Source organism: Saccoglossus kowalevskii, chromosome 11 (genome assembly GCF_978046115.1).
Source record: "Saccoglossus kowalevskii chromosome 11, keSacKowa6.1, whole genome shotgun sequence".
NCBI classification, from domain to species: Eukaryota; Metazoa; Hemichordata; class Enteropneusta; family Harrimaniidae; genus Saccoglossus; species Saccoglossus kowalevskii.
Genome location: NC_140651.1, coordinates 22,749,078 through 22,767,879, shown reverse-complemented (window position 1 = coordinate 22,767,879; position 18,802 = coordinate 22,749,078). Strand labels below are relative to the sequence as shown.

Below are 18,802 nucleotides of genomic sequence, written 5' to 3'. Positions count from 1 at the left end.
ATAGTATAGCAGCTTTCATGATATCTTATGGCTTTCATGGTATATTATATTTTTAGTATTTTTTTTAAATGTAAAACTAGGCCAGTTTCTGTACTCTTTCAGAAACATGTGCAATATACTTGCATGTTGAAAATGTGAACTGCAGAGGGCACTTTTTATTTATGAATACTGTTCTCATGCAGCTTTCTGTAATGAACATTCAACATGATACGCAAATTGTTCTCAGACAAATGAGAAACCTTGAAAAGGGAAGCTGTCCTTCTTAGGGATTGCACCAAGGAATTATGGGAAACCAAAGTTTATGTGTTTTCACTGTTACATTGTTTACACTGTTGAACATTTTTTTGTTTTCCATTTTAATTTTAATCCAGTACGGAAATAGTCAGTAAATTTGCTCTGAGATTAGGATTAATTTAAGGTGTTCCTCTAAAATAGTGATTTTCGTCTTGACGGCATGCATTTATGGGTCCCATAATACATGTATCTATTGCAGTGTACATGCATGTTGGTCAAATTCCATTTGCTAGGGTTATCAATTGTGATTACACATACCATTGTGATACCCATACAGTGAAGTAAGGCGATCTGTGATTGGATGGGTGTTTACATGTTAGGGTCAGATAGCCAATTGGGCCACTCCTTTTATATTGCTCGACAGATATACCTGGTGGGTTAACAAACATGCCTTAAACTGCCAACTTTATGCAAAAAAATAATTTGGGCTTTATCACTTACTGGTGCGTTTTTGAGTTTGTGTTATGTTTTGAAAAATGTTTGAATCTCATACTTGTCAGTCTGATCATACTCCCAAGATGGAATCTAGCTTTCTTGTATTCTTTTTTTTTATTTGTCATATTTATTTGTCTTTTTTTTTTACTGTCCGCATTTATGACACCTGACACCACATAAAATATGGCAATTAAAAAATAATGAAAATGAAAAAAATTAAATACTTGAGCCTGTAACTACATGTACCGTATTTTCTCTATTAGAAGCGCATTCTCAATAGATATGCATATCAACCAAAAATTGCATTTGTGAGTCATTGAAATATTTTTTTTTTCAGACCATAGAAAAACATGATATAGAACTAGGAAAAAAAATAAATCAGTCATCATTCATTGTTTGCCATAGTTATCAGTCAATCACAGTCACGCGCTGATCGTGGGGGAAAAATTATTAGCAGCCATTTCGAATATTATTGTAGATTGGGTAACCAGTGCATTGGTTGTCGGGGTAACAGCATTAAAACTGTAAATCTGAAATTAAATTGCTGAAAATATGAAAACTGCAGTGGAGACATGCCGTGTTTACAAACACATATCTTTGTCAACAAACTTGGGTTAATTATGAATTAAAGTAGTAGACATTGTCATGTTGTACTTTTGAGTGAAGGATATTTCAAATCCAATATGGTTATTTATATTTCTGTATTTGGAGACATTAAATTGTATTTTTGTTTTGTTTTTATGGCTTGTTATGATTTTAGGAATAATGTTTTGGTGATTTGTTGTACAGCCCACTTAACTGAAGTTATTTGTTTTTTTGTAATCTTTACTGACTGTTATAATAATTTTACAATTTACTGTCAAAAGTGCTTCCATTTGCAATCAGTTTGTGGTTACTGGTATTTATTGGTTGCCTAGTTATGTTTGTTTCCATGTACAGAACAGTTTTTGACACTTATTTTAATGCTGTTGATTTTGTGGTAGTTTATGTTGTCTTTTTTGTAGCGGAATATCTAGAAACTTGGAACTACTCTAAAACCATCAGAACAAACAGAGCAAATATTCATGTTTTCAGTCCCCATATGTGTTAATCACAGCTTTTTTTCAGAATTTAAAAAAAAAATTAAAAAAAATAAAATCACAAATTTGAAGAAACTCACAAAATAAAGTTGGTCACGCTTGGATTTTAGAAAACAAAATGACAAGAGTTTTTAACCTGTCAACCCTTTAATTTGATATTTTTGTTTCATGTGTTTAGACTGTGTTTCATTTATGGAAAACTATAAGAATGTAATAATAATAATAATAATAACATATTCAAATTTTTTTTATTTCATTCCAAATATTTCTTTAATGCATGTGATATATATTTATTTTTAACTCATTTTATTCCAAATGTATGATTTGATTCAAAAGCAGCACAATCGTCAGAACTGTGCATATTCTGCAGTACATTCTATAATAATTCTTCTGATCTCTGGTTGGAAAGAATACATGCTATGTGTCATAAAAAATCTCTCAATTTTGACAATTCTTTTAAATTGGCTTTTAGAAGATCTCTGAAAAATTGGCCACTATCATTCAGTTTTCTGTTAGGCCATATGTACTGTTCTGGCAGTGTCGATTTTATGCAGTAGTTTAAAAAAAAAAAGTGTAAACGATACTTGTTATCCAGACTCACAATATTGTTAATCATCAAGGGTTGATAACATGATAAGGGTTTGAACTTCCACTGTGATATAGATCCTGTCTTGATTGAATTCACGCTTGTGAAATGACGCATCATCACTGTCATGTTAGTTATTCAACAGGATTCTATTACTAGTACATGGGGGAACAGACCACAGCCCTTGTAAATTTACCCCTGATTGTTGCTTTTTTTACATGCTAGATTACAGCTCCATGCATCTTATTTATTGTTAAATACGGGTGCATAGTAAGCTACCGTAAAGCTTAAATTTCACCCAGGGTGCTCTATATACAGCAATGGTACATATTATACCATACTTACATATTATTGAAGACTAATACCGTATTGATGCTTTTCATAGCTATTAAAAAAAAAAAACCACTGCAAGCGTCTCAGTGCTTCATGTTCCATGTGGTGTATACAAAACAAAATATACAAAATTCAACAGTGTGAGGCACAACAATTATAACCCTTATCTGGTCAAGTCAATGTCAAATGGGGCTGACAGAATAAAGGTTAATTTTGAAATACCGGTGCTTCTGAACTTCTGAATTACTGTCAAAATGTAGCTGATTTTTGTTCTCGAATTCATTTGAGGTCAAAATTAAAGTACAGCTTTCCAGACTGAAGTAAAAAAAAATCTTATAATTAAAGCCACTATATTCATATCTAAATTATGCTAGTGAATCTGTGCCTGATTAAAAACTCTAATTGGGTAAATTGGTGACTATCTGTGCAGCATTTTTATGCAGAACTATAAGTTTGCTAAATAAAATTCTATAAATATGCAAAAACATGTTTTGTCATCACTGTGTGTTAATTGCTTTGACTTCATTCTGTATTGTATGCGTAGGTGCTGTGCTTAGTGTGGTGGATGCGACTTACTAAATGTATCCAATATGTCGGTGACTGCCCACCTGTATGCCCAAGACAGATAATTTTCAAATAAGGCTGATGAAAATTAATACTGTAAAACATGTCTTTTTTGCGAGCATGTCTTTTTAGCCAATTTAGCCAGAGAACTGATTCGCTAATGACATTATTATAAATTCAAAATGGCCACGGTTTTTCTTTGTTTTTATGGAGGTGATTACTGCGCATTTGTTTTGGCACTGGAAATCAACAATGACAAGAGAGATTCGCTAAATAAACATTTAGATATTACGTCATTTTACCACAATTCGCTAAAATTGCATATCACTTATTCAACATTTTTTACAGTACTTAAATGCAAGGTGGTCTGGTAATATTTGTTATGGTCACAGTCAGCTGACGAATTAATGCGATTACTGGTTTTCTCCCGATAGATATTTACTCTATGGGGGCAGCCATCTTGAATACTAAAAAGACAAGTTGAGAAACCCGTTTTTCAGTTTCCTACAAATCAGGGGCAACATGATTCGTTTGGGCAACCACTATTAAAATTCCGTCGAATTTGTTGATTTTGTGTGGAAACATCCCGAGCATACGAACACCTCATGAAGAACACAGAAAACTTTCCCAAGGTATTTAAAGCCATATTCAAGATGGCTGTCCCTATATAGTAAATATCTATCGCGAGACTAATCGCATTAATTTGATTATCACTTATATGGTTATGGTCTGCCCAAATTCCAATTTTAAAAATAACAATTTTACCAATGTCCATCTCTGATGGTTGATACAAAGATCATGAAACCAAAATATGCAACAATTTAAAATTGGAAAATTTTACATATCTATTGTTTGCCAACAGACTGATGGGTGTTTGTGGTGCTCACTTGGAATGGAAGTATTTTAAAATAATCTTTGCACGACTGATAACTGGCAGTGCTGTTAATGATAAAAAAAAAATCACCTGCCCTGCTGTCTGAATATGCTATGTATACTACGAGGGATAATAAATATATCCTAGTAATTGTTGGCTAGACCTCAAAAATCAAAAGGTTTTGACAAGTACAATCCCCAGTATGCCAACCTAGTATATTGCATTTACCAGAGGAAGTACAAATATTACATATTTGCACCAACAGTAGCACGCACACACACACACACACGCTCTTACACAATTAACAGGTGTCTACTCAAAATGTGTATTTTAATTATCCAATATACAATATGTGCAATTTTGTTTTAATATGCTTCTCATATGGTTTATGTAACAAATGCATATGACAAGTGGATGAGGGATGTTAAGTGGGCGTGACCCTAGCAACAACGACCGTAACCACAGCAATTGAATGTAAAGTGTCAGCATGCAAGCACGCAATTTTCTTTTAAATGCATTTCTCATATGGAGTATGTACATTACGGGGAAAGTTAGGTAGGCGTGACCCTAGCAATTAAACGTGTCAATTTAGCAAATAGTTCCAGTCTTGGAACATCTGTTGCAATATAAAGAACTGATGATGGACCGACCACTGTTAGTTCAGAAAAATACTTGCATGCCTCACATTGAGGTACAAATATATGGCTATTTTGCCAATTGCAAATAGTTCTATTAGAAAACTGAATCTTTGTGCATAATTTAGTAAAATACCACATCAGGTCATTTGTGAAGCTTATTGGGGTCTTAGTACAGTACTGTACTGTACTGTGAACTATTTGGTTTGAATAGACAATAGACGCACACGACTGCTGAGACCGCTGAAATGGCACTCTATTCTCTTCCATTAAATGTTCCATGATTGAATGTAATAACAGTAATCTTTATTCAATCATATCCTTGGTTGGATTCTGACACTTACACACACTCAAAATAAAAATCAAAGAAAGCTTAGAAAGAACTCCCATGTGCTGAGAGTATTGGAGACACATTAAATATAATTCGAAATTACTTAGCTGAAAACTAATTAGGCAAATCAGAAAATTAATATGAACAGATTGAAGTGTAAAACTAATGAGGTCTGCGCAATGTAACAGAAAATCTATGTTTCCAAGTTTAATTGAAATGTGATTAGAACCAAAAAATTATGAATTATTATGCTTATTAGGGAATTAATATGAACAGATTTTTACCCCAAACTAATTAGGTTTGTACATTGTCCTAGAGCATCTTTGTACTAGGTTTCATTGAAATGGAATAATTAGTACTTTAGATATCAGTGTGAAAGCTTAAAATTGGTTAATTATGCAAATTAGGTAATTAATATGTACAGATTTTAACCCACAATTATCCAGGTCTGTCCATTGTCCTACAGCATCCATGTACATTCATTGATATGTGATGTTTAGTACCTGAGATATCAGTGTGAAAGTTGGTTAATTATGCAAATTAGGTGATTAATATGCAAATATATTTACCAGAAACTAATTGGGTCTGCATAATTCTAGATTCATTGAAATGTGATGATTAGTACTTAAGATATCAGTAGAAAAGCTGAAAATTAATTATGCAAATTAGGTAATTAATATGCATAATTATTTACCCTAAAACTAATCAGGTCTCTGCATAGTCCTAAAGGATCTATGTACCAAGTTTCATTGAAATGCAATGATTAGTACTTGAGAAACCTGTGGAAAAGCTGAAAATTAACTAATTATGCAAATTAGGTGATTAATATGCACAAACATTTATCGGAAACAATCTCTGCATAGTCCTTGAGTATGCAAGTACCAAGTTTCATTGAAATGTAATGCTCACTACTTATATCAAATGCTGAAAATTAATTAATTATGCAAATTAGGTAATTAATATGTACTGATATTACCATAAAAACTATCATAAAAACCGAAAATTGACTAATCATTATGCAAATTAGGTAATTAGTATCCACGGATTATTACCAAAAACTAATCAAAACCTTGCATTAGTTCAGAGCATGTATGTACAAAGTTTCATCAAAATACAATGAGTGATTGTTTAGATATCAGTGATACAATCATGGAACAGCTAAAAATCAGCTAATTATCATGCAAATTAGGTAATTAATATGCATGGATTTTTGCCAAAAACTAATCAAATCTGCGCATATGTTCAGAGCATCTATGTACCAAGTTTCATCAAAATCCAATGAGTGGTTCTTTAGATATCAGTGGAACAGACATAGAACAGCTAAAAATTAGCTAATTATCATGCAAATTAGGTAATTAACGAGCATGGATTTTTACCAAAACCTAATCAAATCTGCGCATTGGCCCAGAGCATCTATGCACCAAGTTTCATCGAAAACCGATGTATGGTTCTTGAGATAGCAGTGGAACAGTCGGACACACATACACACACCCACACATACAGACACACTATAAAGTGCAAAGACTCCCATTATGTGCTTCGCACATGGGAGTCAAAAATGAAAGATAATAAATCTAATGTATTAAAGAAAAATGTCAAAAATATATGACTATGGGTAGGGGAGTGGACGAGATGGCAGGAAAAATCTAATCTCAGTAGTCTTTTGAGTCTTGAATCTATTGAAGGAAATATTTGATGATTCACCCAAAAGCAATCTTGGAGAACATTATTCAAAAGTCTTAGCAAATGAAATTCAAACACAAAATCAAATACGACAAAACGATTGTTAACATCACAACTTGCTGAAAATAAAAAATTGGATGTTTATTAAAATTTTCGTAAAATTCAGACCTTCCAATATTTCACAAATATACAAGACCCAAATAAAGCTCTGTGAATAATCTGTGATTGCAACTTATACAACTTATAGATGGTTTGGGGCTATGGGTTCTAACGTGTCCCCTGCAGAAAACCTTCAGAGATAACTCAAAATAAATGGGAAGGGGGGGGGGGATTGTATGTGATGCGTTTATATATCAGAAGAGTACTCTGGTTTATTCATTTACATCTTCGCTAGTCAAGGTCTAAGTTTATTCGGCAAAGCCACTAAACAGACCTTGGCAGAACGACCATCAAATATGCGTATTCTAACAGCGCCCCCAGTAGTCAGTTGTGGCTAATCATTGTCCAATCAGTTTGCGTGTTACAAATCTCTCTTTGGCATTTCATTTTAAACAAAATGGCGGCGCCCATGAATAGTGATATTTGTGATGATAAAAGTTTTCGGTGTTAGTGCCCTCAAGTCTCTTCGAGACAGACAATCAACACAGTTTTGTGTGGGAAGGATGTCTTCATAGCGACAAAAACAGGAAGTGGAATTTTGTTTTATAATTTGGTACATCCAGGCTGATTGGGCACCTTGTTTCGAGGCACGCCCAATCAGATCTCACTGCTTAAGATACGCAATTAGCCTATGCGATCCCGCACGGTATCGTGTAGAGGCCTATAGGTCGAAGACACAGGACCGTGCGATTCAAACGATGATTCATTTACTACTAACAAACATCTACACCAAGAAACACACACAGACATCAAGTGACTCTGGATTAATTTAATCTCAAACAAATTCATAAGTAATTGCACTACAAAGAAGTTTGACCTTCGGACATTCTGATTAAAATAATTTTTTTTTTTTATATTTTTCATTTTAAAGAGAATAAAGATCTTACCAAACCAAATACAAATTCTTGACAAGATTTTTGTATCTGGGTTTAGCCAGATCTTTGTGAGGATGGGTTTCTAAAATATAAACAAATAAAATATAAATAAAATAAAATATAAATAAAATAAAAACAAAGTAAAAAAATTAAAAAAAAAAAAAGAAGCCCAACAAAGACACAATTTTTTTTATTTTAATCAGATTGACCGAAGGGCATGTATGGTGGAATGTAGTGTTCAATAAAAGAAACCAGGTTTTGAGAAATTCTCTCCTGTTGACATTACATTTTGCACTTATCTCATGGTTATGATTGTACACAAACAACTTGACGTCGTATTTTATGGTCATATTTTAATAATGTTCTAGGCGTGCCGAATGTCTTTATTGGGATAGGGGTGTGTGAACTTAGTCACATTAAATTGCAAATTTTGTGACTTAACAGTTGATTACTTTAGGGTTACAATGCACAACTTCTCGAAATTGGTGATAATAGGAAATGGGTCACTTCTATACTTATTTACAGAAAAACCTGCTCACTTTCTTATTTGGTTTCAGTAAGGCCTGCTCACCTCCATATATGGTAACAATAGGGACTGATCACTTCCTTATTTGGTCACAATAGGACTAATCACCTCCATATTTGGCTACAGTAAGAATTGACTATTTCAATATTAGTTCATAACAGGAAGGGATTACTTCCATATTAGGCAATAAAAAGGACTAATAAGTTCCATATTTGGCCACTTTAAGTTCTTATCAATGCTATATTTGGCTAAAACAGCGACCATTTACTTCCATATTGGACTGCAATAGGGACCAGACCATTCACTTCCATATTTGGCTACAACAGAAACCGATCACTTCCATAATTGGCTAAAACAGGGACTGTTCACTTTCACTTTAACTACATTAGGGACCAGACCGATCACTTTAATATTTGGATACAACAGGAACCAATCACTTCTATATAAGGCTACAGCAGGGTCTGATCACATCCATATATGGCTATATTAGGAACCAGACTGATCACTTCAATATTTGACTTCAACAAGAACCGATCACTTCCATATTTGGCTACAACAGCAAAATATCAATCCCATATATGGCTATCAATATATGACTACAGCAGAGTCCAATGCCACTAATATATGGCTTCAATATTTGGCTACAACAGCGACCGATTACTTCCATATTTGTCTTCAACAGGAACCGATCACTTCCATATTTGGCTACAACAGTAACCGATCACTTCCATATTTGGCTACAACAGGAACCGGCCACTTCTATAAATGGCTACAACAGTTACCAATGACTTCCATTTAGGGACCAGACCAAAGAAGACTGAATAAGTGAGTATTCACTTAATATTCAGTGCCATAGCTACATACATGTTTACTACAGGCAGGATACCAGAGTCTAGAAACATTCAACTGTACATATGAACCATAATGACTCAGCACACAACAATGTCTAGAAACTATATCTACCGTAGTCACACATTGCTGCAGAATTGCAGTATAACAATTCCAGTCCTGCCTTATGACTGATACTGGCATGGGTCTGCAGTCTTGTCACAGAGCCCTCTATCCTTGCAATTTATTGCATCCACACCATGTAAGATGTAATCCTCGCGGGATGTCCATTTACAGGTAGCTAGGGGGGCTGCTTTATAGTGCACAGTCCAGGCATTCAGTGCACGAGATAAGGCATTGCTATTCGGCTGTACAAAGTAGATAGAGTCAGCGTAATTGGGGACAATCTCTCTCAGGTCTTTATATATTCGGTTGGCGAACCCTGTGAGCTGTGTGTTACCCCCGGTTAGTATGAGTCGGGATAATAGCAGTTTATGAGTGGATGGATGACATGCCTGGATGGCTGAATTGATCATTGAGGGCAGATCTAGACGTAGATACATATCTTCACAGGCTAAGAAGCGCTCAGTTCCAAGGTCTACTTTGTGTGCTTCTTTCAAGGCTTTGAGACTTCTAGAGAAACAGAGAAATAAATTAGGGTGACCAGATTACATGTTCATCAAAACTGTGGTCAAACAAAGCAAGTGGATGAAATAAATGAATTTATCAGGCATTAGTATCAGTGATTGATTTGTTGTGAAATTAAACATTCAATTAAAAAAACATTATCTTAGACTTTGCTGATGAGTACAGTCTAGGTAGCTTCCAAAATCAGGGATTGAAATAGAATTTTTCCCCTCCATGCATAGTGTGCACGTTGAATTTGAAATTTACCTGCACTAACTTGTTGTAAAATGCACCACTTTTAAATTTTTAAAAAAATTTACGGGTTTCTCGATATATGAGATCATGAAAGAATTTGCTTTTTTTGAGTTATCTTACAATATTGGTTGAACTTAATTGAGGCTTAGTGAATATAATGAGAAAATGTTGTGTTAATTTCTACATGCACAGCGTGCACATTATATTTTGAGTTTACTTGCACTAGCTAATAATCTATGTGCACAGTGCAGTGTGCACCAGAGTATTTCAACCCCTGAAAATGCAAACAAATGTGACTGTAAAGTCATGAAACCTGTATAATGTTTCAGCTCAATCGTGCAGAAAAACAACAAAACTTGCTTTGCATCAATATAATAAACTTGACTGTTTTCCTACTGTTTCCTCTAATAATGTTTACTCCATAAATTTAGCTAGTATGTAAATAATATTGTAATAAAATGTACACATTTTTGTTTCTTCATTGTAAAAGCATTGTGGAAATTATAAATGACAACTCATTTCGTTTTCTATTATGGTAAGGGATATATTACACAGTTTAGTTATTGGTGTTTTTTTATTAACTGAAAGTCCTCCATTACATATTTTTCCATTTTTTTGCACAACGAATGACCAATGTTGTAATTTACATTATAATAATACATAAGAATACATAATAATGCCCTAATGTTAATGATCATATTAATATGAAATAACTTGGATTTTTACTTATTTCACATAAAGATTTATGGAGTTATACACGATATAAAAAATGATAAAATAAATCCTCCTTAAATTAAAACATTTTTGAGCTTCTCCAAATTGTCAAAATGCTCACCTTTGTATGAGCCTATATTCATACACACATTATGCAAGTGAAAATGTATTGCTTTCACAAGTACAGAGAAGCAAATTTTGGTGGAAATTGGGAAAACTCAATGCACAGCGCTCTCTTCAGGTCAATTATACTCACCCTGGTTTCTGCACAATGATTGTTCTTGGTGAATGACATTTCTTTCTCTCTCTGACAGGGTCATATGCTATATAACAAACTTCTTTGACACATCTTGAATCAAGACTGTCAACTAGAACCTGTAGAAAAAAATAATGTTGAAAGGCTTCAGTGGTCTAAAAACTGTTCAAGACTATTTAATAGTACTGCAACGACTTTGATTCTAATCAAACATACATTAAGAAATGCCCAAACTTGTTAAAATATACAAATATCTTCAATCATTTTAGGAAGGTATACATAATAGTTATGGTCACTATGGATATAAAACAATACCAAAGCGAATTCAGAAAGTGGCAGAATAAATGGAAGTAGCACAGAGTCTTGATGTGTGTTTGCATTGATCACCATGTCGGAAATAGCATACCGAAATAAAGAGTTATGAATATACATGTACCGTAATAGTAAATCTTTCAAATGAACATTGAATACAATGGCGTTTTGCACACTTAGCTCATGGTAAGCACTCACACACACTTTGTTAGCCAGTGCTAAGGATCTGGACAGTGTCTTAAAAACAGGGCCATCCATGATTTGATCCATACCTAGTATTTATTAGCCAGTGCTAAGCATTCACAAAGGTTTTCTCAGCACAGGCTAAGGTATTTGAATGCTACTAATGTTTTAACTTCAAGCATGTATGTAAGGGTGCCTCTATGGGATAGTTACGCATGGAAAAGATGAGGCATGTTTTCGACTATACAACACGTGCGTGCACACAAAGATCAGACTTTCATGTGGCATTTCAGTCACAAACTGCATGAAATCTATGTGAAAATCAAACTTGCGTATGGCTTTCCAATTTAACATGCCAATACATATGAAGGCATTTAAATATGCTTAGAATAAATAAAATACATTGAGAATAAATAAAATGTATATAGGTGCTGTAATATCAGGTGTCAGTTCTGTATTTTCTGTATTTGACTGACTGACTGACTGCTACCTAAACCCTGTTTGCGCTAGGGGATTAGGCTAGATCAGCAGTATTGTAGAATAATAAATAGTTCTATGGTTCAATGTATTGCCAGTCGAACCTTATAAAAATGTCAACACTGCGAGTGTGGGAACAATTGCAGAAGCGAAAAATAGCTCCCTCTATAAGAAAATATAATGCTGGATCTACAGCAGAAAAAAAAATCTTTTAAAGCCAAAAGCATACAGGGATTTGGAATTTACTGTCCGCCGACTTGATGGTTTTTTTTTGTCCCAATGCTCCAACCCATTGCACTCACATTGCATTCTTAAATGTAATGTACCGATAATTCTGACTCAAATGTCAAAAAAAACGTAAAGCTTAACGTTGGTCTATAATTCAAACCAGAGCCCATAAACCTCTACCCCAGACCATTCGTCCCGGTGTTATCGCTATCGCCACACGAGACTCCAGCTTGTCTCCTATACAATTTTCCTTCCGCCCACTTAATTTTAATATTCATATGACCTTTGCACTGACATCGATAGCCAATCGCATTCGACCGCGGACATCACTCTAAATAAACAACTGAATAAATTAATATACCATATTTGGAAGATAGCGGGTAAATTCAACGTTGTTGGTGTGTTCCTTCGGGTTCCGAAGTCGCACGAAACGAGTTCATGTTCAGTTATCTTTCGCAAGTAAAACAGGTCGATATGTATTAAACATGGCATTTGTTTTCTTGTTTTAACCCCCTTATTACGCAAGCTTCCGTCGAAGTGGTGTTTTTTTCGACGATTTGTGGCATGTTGCAAAACGAACGAAACATTGCGGCATTCTTAGCGGTGGATAAGGGATCGACTATGTCGTCACATTTATGTCTCGTTTGAAAGAGAATAAACAACCGCTCAGAAAAATATGTTGCTAATATTTAAGTGCGGTGCCTTGAAATCGCCTGCCCGACGTCCAAATTTCAAAAGAATGTTCGATTTGCAATGACGACCGTTCATATGTACTAGGCGACGTTACTAATTACTACTAGGGTCGGTGTTTGCATTAAGAATTATAGAACAAAAGATCAGCAAAGCGGTGCTTTTGTCGGCGATTTTGTCAAAGGGAATATTGATAAAATGTTGCAAAACAGAATCGCGAGTTGGGTGAAAAATTGCGCCGGCGGCATTCTCAGCGATGTCAGTGTACTGGAACTAACTCCAAGTTTCGTTGCCGCATTCACCTGATCCTCAATTAGCGCAACTAGCGGTGAAATTACCAGTATTATTGGGTTTGGATCTAACCCTAGTTCTTTGATGACAAGTGGAAGAATTTGGAAAATAAGCGATTTTCCGAAACCAGTCGGCAAAAAAGCGACAGTATCTTTCCTGTTACATATAGCTTCAATTGCGGACAATTGTTCTTCTTTGATAGAGTTGATGCCATCGATGTGTTTTAAGACAATGTCCACGCTGACGCGACAATTTCCTTAGAAATCATTTTGATTTGATTTATGGATGGCGAGCACCGACACTCCGATCCGATCCGATGAACTAATCAAAACTAAAATGGCGCGTGTCACGTGACTTTGTTTACTAAAGATAGCGTGGGCGTTTGATTGACACTCAACTCATTAGTATTCCACCAATCACAGCTACATCTACTTTCTGGATGTGCGCAGTCAAATTGTATAGGAGACAAGCTGGAGTCTCGTGTGGCGATAGCGATAACACCGGGACGAATGGTCTGGGGTAATAAACCTCAGACGTTGCTTATATTACTAGCACGTTCTTTGCCGTTATTATTATATTCACAAATGTGGACACTTTGACCTAGACTTTGATAAGATGACATTTTATTTTCACAATATTCCGTTGGCATTAAACATCATTGACACCTCAGTGTCTATGCTATCAACACAATGCGTGTTTCTGTTTATTTTATCAGTAGTGTATCGCATACTGCTTTACCGCCCTACATTACACCATCACAGAGCAGCGAATATGATTATAAATGAATGACGCTGTTTAACCATGCACAGGTCTGATTTTTTGTCATGTTTTTGTATCAAAGAAAACAATAACATTTGGTCTTCTGATTTGTAACCTATGGATCTTAGTTTGTGGCAAAACAAAACAACTGCTGTATCATGGGGCTGTGGCAAACACTGCTTAAATGACTTCGCAACATTGTCTGGCCTCTGAACATTGATGCTGTACATGTAGGTTGGCATCTTCTCTACACGTCCCTTTTACTAGGATTTCTGATTTGGTCGTGTTGTGTGATTTTGGTGTAAATTCATCTCCGTAAAGCTCTGACTACTTCCAAGCTGACCTGAATGCTAATTTACTAAGTAAATAAATTGAATTGATCATGGAGCAGGAGAGGACAATGGCATCCTCTCGTCTCACCTACTACTTTCCATGATTATTAGCATATTTTTTTTTCACATCACAAACTGCAATATTTTTTTTTTACTAGATCGACGCGCGGACCGCAAAAGAAAAAGGTTGCTAAGGTAACGCGCCAGTTCAGCGCGCGACTTGGGGTCAAACTTCGGTCAACACACATTTGATGCCAGAATCACCGCGCAGCAAGTTTCGCAAAGAAGTACTTCAAGTTCAATTGCGTCCCAAAATTATGTCGCTAATCACTCAGTTGTCGCAGCGTGTGTTGTGTCATGTCCATGATGCACCCCGTTTCGACGTTGACTTGCTTTTCCTTCTTAGTGCATGTTCTTGTTCACGTAAAATTCGACCTCTCACCAATGTACTTTGAATTTATACTTTGCATGATTATATTTGGTCAACGCGAAACATTATTTTTTCTAGACCATTTCTATCAACGCAGGGTTATTTTTTTAGACAAGATGGGCCTCGTAATATCTGCCAAAAAATCGCCCGGGCGATCTTTTGGTCCACATTTTTCTAAAAAAAAATCGAATCCTCCATAAGATCGCCGAGGGCGGGGTATCAGCCGAATCCGGTAGAATGCAAACAGTATGACGCTCACCTTGTCAATACGTCCACTATCAGTGATGAAATCAGCAAGCAAATATGATACGTCATAGCCGCCAATAGGTTTAAACTGAACAGCATGTCTCTGCACTTTACAGTCAATAATCGGAGTGACCGCCGTGCAATGTGAACCGCTGTCAATTACAAGGTACATATCCAATCCAAGACAAGTTGACAATGATAAAGCTTTGTTCTGAAGGCACAGTCTGTAAAGAAACATGAATGCAGTCAAAATACTACAGTATGCTATGGAATTATATTCCAAATTACAAATTTAAAATTATCACGGTAGCACAAGTTTCAGTGAATCTGATAAGAGGTTGAGATATTGGTGGAAGAGTTAAATATGGGCTAATTAATATGCAAATTAGGACATTAATATTCATTTCAACTAGATCTGCGCATTATCCCAGAGCATCTATGTTTCAGGTTTCATTGAAATCTGTTGAATAGTTCATGAGAAAAAGTGAAAAGCTTAAAATTTAATTTATATGCAAATTAGGTAATTAATATGCACAGATTTCAACAAAACCTAATGCAAATTCCAAACTGCAGTAAGATATTGTTTTCTATTGAGTTAGAGTCAGAGAACGAGTATACAGTGTACATGTACATGTAGAAACATACATATAGTACATGTAACTAGCTGCATCACGAAAAATCCCTGTGCATCATACTGGTGGAGTTGTATTTAATGCCACCATTAACAACCTGAACTAATTTCACTGAATCTGTTAGCTGTGTGTTACTGCATTCCTACAATTTTAGCTAAAATACATGAATAAAAGTTATTCATTATAAGAAAAGTTTGTACACATACTGACATGTGGCAAAAACAGATCGCATTTCAAGCACATTTTACACAATAACATCATAATAATATTTACCTTGGAATTTTCAGTTTCTCAAACATCATTTGTAGCAGCTCACTTCTAGCCTCTTCAGATAGATTGGGTGGTTCCAATACGACAATAGGCGTGTTATGTAAATGGTAATAATGGTGGGTGCCAAAGGTCAGCTGACGAAACAGATGACGTATGATCAACTCAATATTAGCAACTCGATTTATATTGCCATTTATAATTGGGTGATGAAGTTCAAAAGTATTTGACTCAGCTTCATGAGATAGAGCACTATTGGTAGGCAAGGTGGTTTGCTTTCCTGATGAATCCATTGATGAAGCACCGTTGCACGTACATGCAGAATAATCGTAGTCTGAGGTAGTGTTGGTTTCTGAGTCTAGAAAACCATTCATGCTTTTTCTTCTTATACTATCTCCGTCTGAGTCAGGGTCGGGGTTGGCATTACCAGTTGATGCTCTAGACTTCAACACATCGGGCAAACTATGCGACTTGCAATCTCTTCTAAAGCTTTCCTCACAGTATACAGGAAAGAAGTCTGATTTATACAAGTGGGGATACATCGCTGACAGAATCTTGGCATCTTTACCAACCACATAGCTATGAGAAACTCTTGGGTGACCAATACTCGTCAGGTAAACATTTAGTTCATTAATCTCGGTTCCGCGTTTACGTAGATGAGCTACCTTTGTGGGACAGCCTCTTTTGTCAAATCGACCAACCCAACAGATCCAGGAGGTTCCAGCACCAATATCATAGGCGATGATGTCATCCACTTGTTTACTGTTGCAGTCACAATAAAAAGTGTTGTTTTCATGCTTAGGTGGAGCCAAGCATAGTATTGCACGTCGACATAAGTCTTTATATCTATGTGACTGGACATTTACATCAAAATTCAGGCCGAATTCTGACTTGACTTGCTGCCATTTCACTTTCCTGTGAGCAAATAAAAACCAATTTAAATTTAAAGTCTTGTATTCAACCTTTCTAAATGTTATGGTCAGCCAATTTTAATTTGTTATTAATGAAGATTAGGGCAAAAAACGGTTCAAGCCAATGCACTATGCAACAATCTTGTGTTATTTTAATTAAGCATGTGCGAGGGAAGAAACCAGCATGTACACAAACACTTAGAGACAATGTTCTGTATCCTATTACCGGTAGCCTTCAGGCTTGCAATTGATTTTTTTTAATGTTATTGAGGTCAGAATGATAATGAAATGAATCAATCATGTGCGAGTATGTAAGAGTCAATTCTGAGTGCAATTCCCCAAACAGAAGTAGATCTAGAATATTATTGTGAAATATTTTATTTTAGCTAGAATTAATTTTCACTGAAAAGACATTTTGGCTGTTTTGTAAGAAGTTTATTTTTCATCGATTGTTTGATGATTAGAATGCAAAACATAGGAAAAATAGTATTTGCACTGGATTTTATTTTCACTTCACTTCATTTATTCATCCCTTCAGAAAAGTAGTGAATAAAGTAGTTTACACCTGACATGGACAGTTATTGTACAATCATTTTCAGGAAGTTACATCTACATGAACATTTTTTGAATAAACCAAACACAAATGTTTCACCATTTGATCTATTAGCAGGTCAAAGGTTAATACATGTATGACACTTTTTGCATCATTATCTTGCAATAATTTGACTGCTGTTGCTACAGTAGTAAAAGAATACACTCTTCAATTAACAGCAGATCCTAGGCTTTTATTTGATGCAGAATTACCAGATGTTACTACACTGTAAATGTCAGTTACTACAATTGTTTAGATTTTGATTTATGCTAACTTATCAAATACATATATGTATTATATTTTTCAAAGGTCATCGCAAAGCATGGAACTGATCATACATGTAGGTGAGAACATTCTTATCCTGCTTAAAATGTAGACATATAATTTGGAACAGACAAATCTTGATATAAACTACCAGTATCTGACTAATTGTAGTAACTTACTACCAACATCTGGCAGCACTTCTGTATCAAATAAAAGCCTGGATTTGATTTAGTGTTCTGTGCCAGCAATACTATGCTATTCAAAATATATTTCTGCAGATGACTAATTTTAAATATTTTTAAAATATGTGAAGGTATCTATATCGGGGTATTCTATGTCAATCAGCCATCACAGACAGATGGAAAGATATGATAAGTAATGGGTAATTACACCAAAAGGTTTCTACAACTCTTTGGATCTGAATGCAATGTAAGGGTCTTCCAGGATGATTTTTTTTTTAGGTTTTCAAGATGGACAAAAATTAGCAATGCCAATGTCATTATCAACTATCTGAATGAATTCATTCACTATATTTTTGAGGTTTTTAAAAGATGTTTGCCTTACTCAGTCAGTAAAAACTGAATTCGGGTTAACCCATTTTTCAAGTGTTATTGTTATTGTTAACTATTTTGCTAAAGTTGTTGCTCTTACGACCATGGTACGTCTGCCCGGTGTTAAATTATATACTATTTTACCCAGTGTCCAAACTACATGAAAGCTGTGACAATGTTCTTAATCATTGGATGTGTACAATAAAAATAAAATTGATTTTTCATTTCGAATCAACTCCACCGAACACGAACTCAGAAAAAAACAACTTACCACACAATTTCTGAATCAGCCAAGTCCCTCAGTCTCTTACTGGACTTGCAAATAGTTGAAAGTGTCTCGATGTCACAGAAACTGAGTATATACTCAGAAATTTCAACAGGGAGGTCTAAAAACGTTGGCCGACCATCCAAAGCCTCTTGATCGGCCATTTTGTTAAATGCACCCAGCTTAGCGAAAAAAGAGTGCCTAAGTTGTTGACGAAATATATAATAAATTATAACTTAATTATAGTAATGTGGTAAATTACCAGCACATTTCAAAACTGTTTTTTCATTTAATACGTTTGAATAGATGTAAAAAAAA

The 18,802-nt window shown here is 35.1% G+C and overlaps 1 protein-coding gene across 1 annotated transcript; it reads right to left on the bottom strand.

The window, feature by feature from the left end:
• Window positions 1-7,722: 7,722 nt before the first annotated feature.
• LOC100371859 (uncharacterized) lies at window positions 7,723-18,656 on the bottom strand. Its single transcript, XM_085505031.1, has 5 exons — window positions 18,491-18,656; window positions 15,908-16,816; window positions 15,016-15,226; window positions 11,055-11,173; window positions 7,723-9,835 (listed from the first exon to the last, which is right to left on the bottom strand). The coding sequence occupies exons 1-5, from the start codon at window positions 18,646-18,648 to the stop codon at window positions 9,388-9,390; spliced, it is 1,845 nt and encodes a 614-aa protein (XP_085361157.1). The 5' UTR covers window positions 18,649-18,656; the 3' UTR covers window positions 7,723-9,387.
• Between the last annotated feature and the right edge of the window lie 146 nt (window positions 18,657-18,802).

What these genes read in the sequence shown, in the direction of transcription:
- LOC100371859 (XM_085505031.1), bottom strand. Translation starts at nt 18,648, where the DNA reads ATGGCCGATCAAGAGGCTTTGGATGGTCGGCCAACGTTTTTAGACCTC. An exon ending in GCTGATTCAGAAATTGTGTG is followed by an intron (nt 16,817 to 18,490) that starts GTAAGTTGTTTT and finishes ATTTGCTCACAG; the next exon opens with GAAAGTGAAATGGCAGCAAG. An exon ending in GAGAAACTGAAAATTCCAAG is followed by an intron (nt 15,227 to 15,907) that starts GTAAATATTATT and finishes GTTTCTTTACAG; the next exon opens with ACTGTGCCTTCAGAACAAAG.